At 47.7% G+C, this 9,862-nt stretch overlaps 1 protein-coding gene across 7 annotated transcripts in view; it reads left to right on the top strand.

The window, feature by feature from the left end:
- Nucleotides 1-1,876: 1,876 nt before the first annotated feature.
- Nucleotides 1,877-9,862, top strand: part of ZNF691 (zinc finger protein 691) — a 32,316-nt gene continuing 24,330 nt past the window's right edge. For 4 of the 7 annotated variants that reach the window (XR_011503452.1, XR_011503449.1, XR_011503453.1 and 1 more), the window contains exons 1-2: nt 1,888-1,946; nt 8,006-8,075. Coding sequence is in view for 1 of the 7 variants with exons in the window: in XM_070510132.1 (XP_070366233.1) it covers nt 6,259-7,107 (849 nt within the window). In the remaining 6 variants the exon portion in view is untranslated. Of the gene's footprint in view, nt 1,947-6,249; nt 7,831-8,005; nt 8,076-9,862 lie in introns of those variants that run through there. The other 3 variants (XR_011503450.1, XR_011503451.1, XM_070510132.1) reach the window with 3 other exon arrangements.

Raw genomic sequence — 9,862 nt, 5'->3', positions numbered from 1 at the left:
GCCTAATCTTTAGGTCTTTGATCCATTTTGACTTTATTTTGGTGTGTGGTGAAAAAGAATGGTCAATTTTCAATCTTTTGCATGTGGCTGTCCAGTTTTCCCAGCACCATTTGTTGAAGAGACTTTCTTTTCTCCATTGTAGGCCCTCTGCTCCTTTGTCGAAGATTAGCTGTCCATAGATGTGTGGTTTTATCTCTGGGCTTTCAATTCTGTTCCATTGATCTGTGGACCTGTTTTTGTACCAGTACCATGCTGTTTTGATCACTGTAGCTTTGTAGTATGTTTTGAAATCGGGGATTGTGATTCCACCGGCTTTGTTTTTCTTGCTCAGGATTGCTTTAGCAATTTGTGGTGTTTTGTTGCCCCATATGAATTTTAGGATTCTTTGTTCAATTTCTGTGAAGAATGTTCTTGGGATTCTGATTGGGATAGCATTGAATCTGTAGGTTGCTTTAGGTAGTATGGACATTTTAACTATGTTTATTCTTCCAATCCATGTGCATGGAATGTCTTTCCATCTCTTTATGTCGTCATCAATTTCTTTCAAGAAAGTCTTGTAGTTTTCATTGTATAGATCCTTCACTTCCTTGGTTAAGTTTATCCCAAGGTATTTTATTCTTTTCATTGCGATTGTGAATGGGATTGAGTTCTTGAGTTCTTTTTCTGTTAGTTCATTGTTAGTGTATAGAAATGCTACTGATTTATGTATGTTGATTTTATACCCTGCTACTTTGCTGTAGTTGTTGATTATTTCTAATAGTTTTTCTATGGATTCTTTGGGGTTTTCTATATATAAGATCATGTTGTCTGCAAACAGCGAGAGTTTTACTTCTTCATTACCTATTTGGATTCCTTTTATTTCTTTTTCCTGCCGAATTGCTCTGGCCAACACCTCCAGTACTATGTTGAATAGGAGTGGTGAAAGTGGGCACCCTTGTCTTGTTCCTGTCCTCACAGGGATGGCTTTCAGTTTTTGTCCATTGAGTATGATGTTGGCTGTGGGTTTGTCATATATGGCCTTTATTACGTTGAGGTACTTTCCTTCTATACCCATTTTATTGAGGGTTTTTATCATAAATGGGTGTTGGATCTTGTCGAATGCTTTCTCTGCATCTATTGAGATGATCATGTGGTTTTTGTTTTTCATTTTGTTGATGCAGTGTATCACGTTGATTGAGTTGTGGATGTTGAACCATCCCTGTGTATATAGTAGACATTTTTTTTAAGTAAAAGCTGGAAGAAAAAAAAAATCAGAATCCTGGGTATACCTTAGTGGTCTTGCGTCTGGATTGATGAATGACAGTCGGTTCAACTATGTAGGACCCGGAAAAGTCCCTGCACAGGGGCGTTGGGAGACCCAGAGGTGGTTCCTGGGACAGCGAACATTTAGCTTCTCTGACAAGCGGATTGGGTTAGTTATCTTCCAGTTCTACAATCCTTTAAGTTAGGGACCAAGAGTGAGGCGCAGGACTCTAGGCTTCACGGGATGTCTACAGGACCGACAAGGGTCACCAATTCAAAGTAAAGAGATACTCTGAGTTCATGACCCCTTGGAGGTCATGTAGGTTACCGCTACGTATTCTACAACTTCCCAGACCGGTGGTCCTGCATGCTGGGCTTTAACCTCGGAGCGCAGAAGAAAATCCGACCACTGTGGAAAGTACCCGGTCTCCGCGGCTCCGCTGTAAACTTCGCAAATTTCTTCTTTGAGCCTAAGATCTTCCTTGGGACTACAACCCCCAGCAGGCCACGCCCGAGACCAAAGCTTATTGGCGGTTCCCCCTGGGTTTCTTGCGCTGTGGCAGCTAGTCTAGCCAATGGAAAGGAAGAGTCATCCTCAGGAACCAATCCTGGAGAGGTAGGGCGGATCCCTTCTGGGTTCCGGCTCCGGCTCCTCCCCCGGTCCACCGAGGCGGCGCTGTACCTGACCGAGCGGCGGGAGCCAGGTGGGTCCCGGTTGGGCCCGAGCTCGCGGGGGGAGGCGGACACGGTTCGTGGGGAGCTCTGAGCACGGCCCCTTCCCTCTCACCGGGGAGTTGTAGCTGTGGCTGTGCTCCCCGGACACGGTGGGGAGCAAATGGGGCCCTGTGGTCTCTCCGCCCCGACCCTCGTCCCCCACCCCGGGCCTCCGCGGCCAGGCTGCTGGCCCCAGCCCCTACCCTCGGGCCCTTCTCTTGCTGGCCTTTGAGTACCAGCCCCTCTGCCACTGACCATGCCTTTGGGGTCAGCCCCACCTCGTCTCCTACTCCGGCTCCAAGCCTGCCGGCAACTCTTAACCCAGCTCCTGTCTAAGAACGCCGGTACCCTCGGACTCCGCCATCGGCTTCTCCTCGCCCCGCTACAGACAACCCAGCCTATTGGGCCTCGGTCGCCTGACCCCTCTGATTGCAGCCTTTGCCCTTGTCCCCTGACCATCTCCTCAGACCTTCTGACTCCTTTGGTGCTCTTCTATCTCTGACCCGTTATCCAGCTGCCTTGTACAATTCCCTCTCATTCAACACGTTGCCTCTGGGCTTTTCCCTTCCTCCTTCCCCTAGCCCTTGACTTGACCCTGAGAGACTCGAACTTTGGCCATTCAGATCACTTTCCAGCTTGACCCCTTCCCTCTAACCCAGACCCTTGGCCTTCGGCATCTGTGATCACCAGCCCCATCTTCTTGGCTCTTGCTTCTTAGACCTGGCCCGTTCTCCCCTGCCTCGCTGCCTTCCACGCGTGGTCTTTTCTGTACCTCTGAGCCTCCTGGGAAGACAAGCCCCATGGGCCGCTTTCTCCCCCAAATGTCTGAAATGTGACAGGAAAGTGCCTCTGTACGTTCCCTGCCACTCTCTTCTCAGTAGATAGGGGGCGCCCCATCTCTGCAAGTCCAGACGGTGCTCATCTATCCCGCAAGTCTAGCTCAAATACCAGCTTTTCCATGGAGCTGCTCATCCCTGGTCTCTTCAGGGAGATATGCTTGTGTCGTCTGAACTCCTGTGGCACTGGTTTTATTTCCTTCCTCCCCTCCTTCCTTCTGTCTCTCCTCTCTCTCCCTCCCTCCCTCCCTCTTGTCTCCCTCCAATCCTAGTGTCCTGCTCAAAAGCACTGGCTTTGGAGTGATGGGCGCAGGTCCCAGTTCTGCCACTCGTTTGCTGTGTGCCCTGGGGCAAGTTACAATTTCTCTGAGCCTTAGTTTCCTCATCTTTAAAGTAAGTTGTGAAAATGAAATGAGATGATTCATGTATAGTGCTTAGTCCAGGGCCTAGCACTTGGTATGAGCTTAAAAAATGCTAACTCTTATTATTATTGGTTCCTGTATAATGTGCCAGGTGCTATGCAAGGCACTGAGGAGTGGGTACAAAGGTGCTTAAGGCGCCGTCCTTGCGCTCCTGGAACTTAACCTTCTACACTGTATGGCAGTTTCTGGAGTCCACGGCCTGTTTCACTGCACGGTACCATAAACTGTTTGAGTCTAGTAACCCCAATCCTAAATCTTTTTGCTCTTATTTTGACCGAGCATTCAGCCCTGGGTAGAGTCAGAGCTCCGTGAAGTATAGGTTCTCAGAATAGCAGGATTGGAAGTGAGTGGAGGCTGTGTAGCTCATTGCACAGAGAGATACTGGAGCCCTCGGTGGGCTGGGCAGGGGTAGGGCATGAATTAAGACCATATCCATTCACTCACATTCAAAAGACGTTTGAGCAGTGGGCCTTGTGCTGGGGAGAGAGCACCAAAATGAACCAGGCCTTGCTCTCCAGTTTCTTATAAACTACTAGTGGAAACAGACATGTCCACAGATAATTGCAGATCACTGTAAAAGCAAGTCAAAGATTCTGGGGGGACATAAAGGAGGAAGTGGGCAGGAATCAAGAGATTGCTGAGGAACGATGGGTGGGAATAGACACAAGCAAGCATGAAATGGGTTCTGGAGACAGGCCTGGCCTCCATTCATTCAACTCATTCAACAAATATTTATTAAAGATCTTCCCTATATGACTGCCACTACTCCAGGAGTTTGGGTTACATTAGTGACTAAGGCCCTCACGGGACTTATGTTTTAGCAGGGGGAGACAGAAAATAAGAAGTAGACATAATGAATTATTAGAATGGTAGGAGGTGAGAAGTGCTGTGGGGCAGGGGGACTGGAAGTGTGGGAGGGGATTGCAATTTTTAAAAGGATGGTCAGAAAACAGTGAGTAAGTATCAAGGAATAAATTGTTTCTGATGTTTACTTGCATGTTTGAAAGTGAAGCAAGCCTACTATTTTTCACGTTGCTTATCTAGATTCTTCAGGAAACACTTTCTAACAGGGGTTGGTCAAGTAGAGCTTGCTTCCTTTTGTTTTAAATCAAGCTTTATTGGAATACGGCCACACTCATTCATATTGTCTGTGGCTGCTTTTACCATACAATAGCAGAGTCCAGCAGCTGCAACAGAGATCCTATGGCCCCAAATATTTACTACATATTTACTATCTGGCCCATTACAGAAAAAGTTTGCCAACCCCCACCCCTTAAAGATTTGAGGCTCTGTCTATATTTCACATTTTCGATTATATACAGTCTTATACCATTTTTTAATCAAAATTGTTTTTTCTTTCCTAACAAGATCACATAAGGGATCTTTTTCATCCTTGTATGCTCCACAGGGCTAGGACATAGTGTCTTCAGCAACTGTAATAGCAGCTGTCATTTGCTGAATGACTAGTATGTGCCATACGTTACACTGGGCATATTACAGGCATTTTCTCGAACACAAAGCCCTGCCATGTGGGCAGGTATCACAATCTAGTGATGTGGGAGTTGAGGCTCAGAGTGGTTGAATAATTTGCAGAGTTATAAAGATAGTACGTGTCCCACTAGGCTCCAACCCTAAATGTCATCGGTGCCCCTTCCATTACTTTATGTTGCTGTTTTCCAAAAATACTTGTTGACTTGAAGGAATTATCAGTCTTTCATTTCCTGTCATCGATGAGTCTGTGCTTCCCTCCTGCATCCCTTTGTTCATGTCACTCTATACAGTATCTCCACCAGCCCACCCTGCCTTTTGAAATGTCATCATTTCTTCAAGGCCCAGAGGAAACACCACACTCTTCTCTTATCGGAAGTACTTCTTCCCCTCATTCCCTGTTCTTGGCTGAAGGAGCTCAAAAGAGTCTCTGCAGCTTAGCAAGCATTTACTGATGTTTGCATAAGTAGGTCCTGTGCTGGGCACTGTCTCTGTGTGTGTAGCTGTGTGTATGGGGAAGTGTGTGGTTTGTGTATCTGCATCTGTGTGTGTCTTGGTGTGTATGTTGCATGTGAGTGTGTGGCTGTGTGTGAGATTATATGTGGTGTGACAGTATGGCTGTGTGTGTGTTATGGTGTGTGATTGTGGAGCCGTGTATGTGGCTGTATGTGTGGGAGGACTGTGTATGTGTGTAGCTGTGTGTGGCTAATGTGTGGTGTGAGAGGGTAGATGTGGTGTGAGTATATGTATGTGTCTGTGTGTGGCTGTATATATGTGACTGTGTGGTATGTGTGTGTGGTGTGAGAATGTAGCTGAGTGTGTTTGGTGTGTGATTATGGCTGTGTGTGTGGTGTGAGTATGTATGCCTTTGTGTGTGTGCACGTGCAGCTGTGTATGGTGTGTGAGAGTGGACGTATGTACTGAGCAATCAGAACAGACACGGCCCAGGCCCTGCAGGAGGTCTTGGAGGTCCCAGAGGTTAACTCTTTAGTTGCTGGATTATAGTGAGTTCGGGGGATGGGAAGGGTGGCAGAACACTGAAGAGGATTCAAAGCCGGGCCTTGTAAACAAGTAGGAGAGCCTCAAGAATTAGAAGTTCTGTTGTGTTCATTTTGAAAGCGGGCAAATAGATGGTTACTTTTAAGGAAGGTTTTTCAAAAAAGATCAAACATAAAAGGAGTTTCAGTTAACTTACAGTTAGGCAGAAAAACTGAACTTATCCCCAGATAGAAGCTCCTTTACTTGCCTATGAATTAGAGTCTAGTCTGTCATTGTTTAGTGGTATTAAGAAAAGTGACATTAATCAAATTGCACAAATATCATCTGTTGGAGGTGCCATCTTTTTGCTCTGGTGGGTAGTTTTAAATATCTGTGGAAGTTTGTCACCTGAAAGTTAATAAGTAAAGGCATTCTATCCAAGGATTCCAGTTAACTGATGGATCATTTCATGGGGAAGGTTTACACCCCTTCAACCAGAACAAAAGATTTCCCTGTGATCTGGCCTGACCCAAAGAATAAAGGCGTTGGCCATTTGTGTTCATTCTCAGGGTTCAGAGATGGGCAGTGAGAAGGAGCAGAGTCCAGAGCAGCACCTGCCCGAGGAAGGGGAGCGGGGGAAGCCTTGGAGAGTGGATGACTCCGAGGGCCTTCGGATCCCAGGTGGGGAGAAAGAGCACGGGCAGGAGAGCCTGTCAGAGGGGCCACAGGGAATCCAACCAAAAAAGCAGAAAGTCACTGTCCCCGCTGGAGAGCCGGGGGACCCCATTGCACATCCAAGGCCCGAGGCTGACGAGAAGCCCTTTATATGTGCCCAGTGTGGGAAAACCTTCAATAATACCTCCAACCTGAGAACACACCAGCGGATCCACACCGGCGAGAAACCTTACAAGTGTTCTGAATGTGGCAAGAGCTTCTCGAGAAGCTCCAACCGCATCCGCCATGAGCGGATCCACCTGGAAGAGAAGCACTACAAGTGTCCCAAGTGTCAGGAGAGCTTCCGGCGGCACTCGGATCTCACCACGCACCAGCAAGATCACCTGGGCAAGCGGCCATACCGCTGTGACATCTGTGACAAGAGCTTCAGCCAGAGCGCCACGCTGGCTGTGCATCACCGGACCCACCTCGAGCCAGCACCTTACATCTGCTGTGAGTGCGGGAAGAGCTTCAGCAACAGCTCCAGCTTTGGCGTGCACCATCGCACCCACACAGGCGAGAGGCCTTATGAGTGTGCTGAATGTGGGCGGACCTTCAGCGATATCTCCAACTTTGGAGCACACCAGAGGACCCACAGAGGGGAGAAGCCCTACCGGTGCACTCTGTGTGGAAAACATTTCTCCCGGAGCTCAAATCTCATCCGCCACCAGAAAACGCACATGGGAGAGCAGGCGGGGAAAGATTCCAGCTGAAGGAGAGACCCAGGGAGAGAGTGAGGGAGACAGAATGGGAGACCCCAACCTAGTGTATGAGGATCTTTAGGATCTGCTGCTGCCCCTTTGATCTCAAGCCCTTCATCCCACTTTGGAGAATGGTTTCCTGTTGCCTCCGAAACCAGTATCTTCAGGAAGTCCTGAGAAGGGACTCTGAGTAAAAATCCTTGCCTCTTTCCAGGCCAAAATCTTGCATTGGAAAGTCAGAGGACCGAGTCTTGTCTTCATCTCCTGGGGATGATGGAGAAATAGGGTAGGCTTAGTACATGCTCATGTCATTAGGACAACCGTCCCCTGGCGTTTGAGGAAGCATCTGTGAGATGGGCATCACTGTCTGAAGGCACTCCAAATTGTATATGAACTGCTTAGGGCACACTTTAGTGGCCTGCTAGTTCCCACTGCTCTGCCCTACCTGGGCTGGGAGGAGCAACCTTCCCAAGGGAGGGGGCCTCTTTGGCCTGGAGAACAGGTCTGAGGTCCTGCCTTAGGAGTGAAAGAGAAGCCCTCAGGGAGCCATGATCCAGGGACCTTCACACTCCCCCATGTTTGTGACTTGTTACCCCCACCCCAACCTGCATCTGTTCCCCAAGTGATTAGCAGTAAAACCTTTCAAGGAAAAGTACCTGTGCACTTATTTGGGGCCACCAAAGCACTGGGGAGCTGGAGAGATGGTCACACTGTGGCCACTCTGGAAGGGAGTAGAATTCCAAGAAAGAACGAAGGGGTGGCTGCTCTGAAAAGCAAGGAAAGCAGGCTGAGTCTGGGGCCTTTGAGGAGGAAGGGGAAAGGAAAGGAAGTAACATTAATTGAGCATCCACTATAAGCCATAGATTGTGCAGGTCACATTTACATTCTTTATCTCACTTTGTTGGCACAGCAACCCTCAAGGGAATAAGATGAAGCAATTGAGGAAGGGTGAAGTCACTTGCCATGAAGTCACACAGCAGGTATGTGGTGGAGCTAGAGTTCAAACTTGGGCATCCCTTGATTCTGAGCTGATGCACTCATCACTACATTCTCCTTGTTGGCTTCTGAAGGAGGAGCTGCTTAGAGGGCTGGCCTGGGACCAAGTGATTCCCTGGAAGTGAGAGCTAGTATGACTTCTTGATATCCTGGACCGTGGGCTCTGTGGGAAGTCAGTGTCAAGCATGAGGGCCTTTTCAACTTTAGATTATTGACTGACACTTATTCTGTGCCCAGGAAAAATGGTGGTGTAAGGGAGCAGAGGGTGAGGGGTGGGACGAGATGAACCTATAATAAGAGCCTTTGCCCTTAGTAGCAATAGCTTAGTTCCTAAGGCTGGGACCACTTGGCAGGGACCATGGCTGGCTTCCTTCCCTTCTGGGGGAAGCCTGACTCCACATGGCAGAGTTCAGTGTTTCCTACATGGAAGTTTAGTGTTCAACCAGATTTCCTCCAACAAATACAAAAAGACCTCACTCTACCTCTCTTGCCAATCTGGGGTCCTGTTCTTCCAGAGTGAGGGGCCCTCTTCATTTGTAGCCAATTGGCAGAATGTGATTCTGGCACTAGGCTTGGAACTGGCACCATCCATGACCCTATCACATGGGACCTGCCATCCACCCATGGAGGGACATGCCAGGAGCTTTACACTTGTCATCTTATTGAATCCTCACAACAACCCTGTGAAGTAAGAATTATGCACATTTGACAGGTGCAGAAACAGGCTGACATAAAGTAACTTGCCTAGGATTACATAGCAAATAAATGGCAGGGTCAGGAACCGAACCTACTTCTGCCCAAATCCAAAGCCTGTGTTTTTTCCAACTGTAAAAGAAGACTTCCCAGATGATTCCCTGACATTTGTAGGATGCTTTGCAGTTTATAAAGCACTTTTATTTCGTATACGTTGTCCTTCTTGAAAATCTCCATACAAAATATTTTAAACATATAGTCACCCAAACTTGCATGCATAAATGGGCACACTCCCTAATAAAAAAAATAGTCGCCATTAAACACCTACTGAGTGCCAGTTATTGTACACCTATTATCTCTGATCTCCATAAGTATCCTGTAAGGTCGTAGTATCCCCATTTTCAAGATAAGAAAGTTCTGAGAGGTTAAATGACCTGAACTGGGGCTGAGCTTGGATTCAAATCAGGTATGTCTGATTCCAAGGCCAAGCTCTTCATTATACCCATTACAAGCTAGGTCTACTAGTCTCTCAGTCTGGGGAGCTTGGTATCATTATCCTTCCAGACCTAGAGCCTTAGTGACAACTGCTGTGACTTTTTGGGAGTCTCTGCTGCCAGTAAGACCCAGGAGCAGTGTACCAGGCACCTGCTTTGATCTTGGGGTGTAACTTGCTGGACAATCTCATTTGCCCTTTTTTGACCAAGTTCATAGGCTAGGGTTTGTCTGTTGGTCCAGACTAGTGTTTGAGTCCTGACTAGTCCATTTATTCACTCTCTGACTTCCTTTTTTGTTAACTTCTTTTATTTTCTCCTTCATTTTCTTCTCCCCTTCCCCTTCTCCCCCGCTTCCCTCCCCTTCCTTTTTCCATCTCTTCCTCCTAGTTACTATGACAATGAAGAAGACATGGCTCGTGTGTTCTCTGAGTACAGGAGATTGGCACATAAACCCAGAGTTCCAATGCAGGATAGTAGGTGTCATTACAGTTGTACTGTACTGTTGTACAGTTGTACCAAGGTGCTGTAGGAGCCCAGGGGAGGGCCTTAACCTGGCCTGTACTGGACACTGGGGCCCAGAAAGT

Source organism: Equus asinus, chromosome 5, assembly GCF_041296235.1.
Source record: "Equus asinus isolate D_3611 breed Donkey chromosome 5, EquAss-T2T_v2, whole genome shotgun sequence".
NCBI classification, from domain to species: domain Eukaryota; kingdom Metazoa; phylum Chordata; class Mammalia; order Perissodactyla; family Equidae; genus Equus; species Equus asinus.
This window is presented reverse-complemented; position numbering and strand designations above follow the sequence as displayed.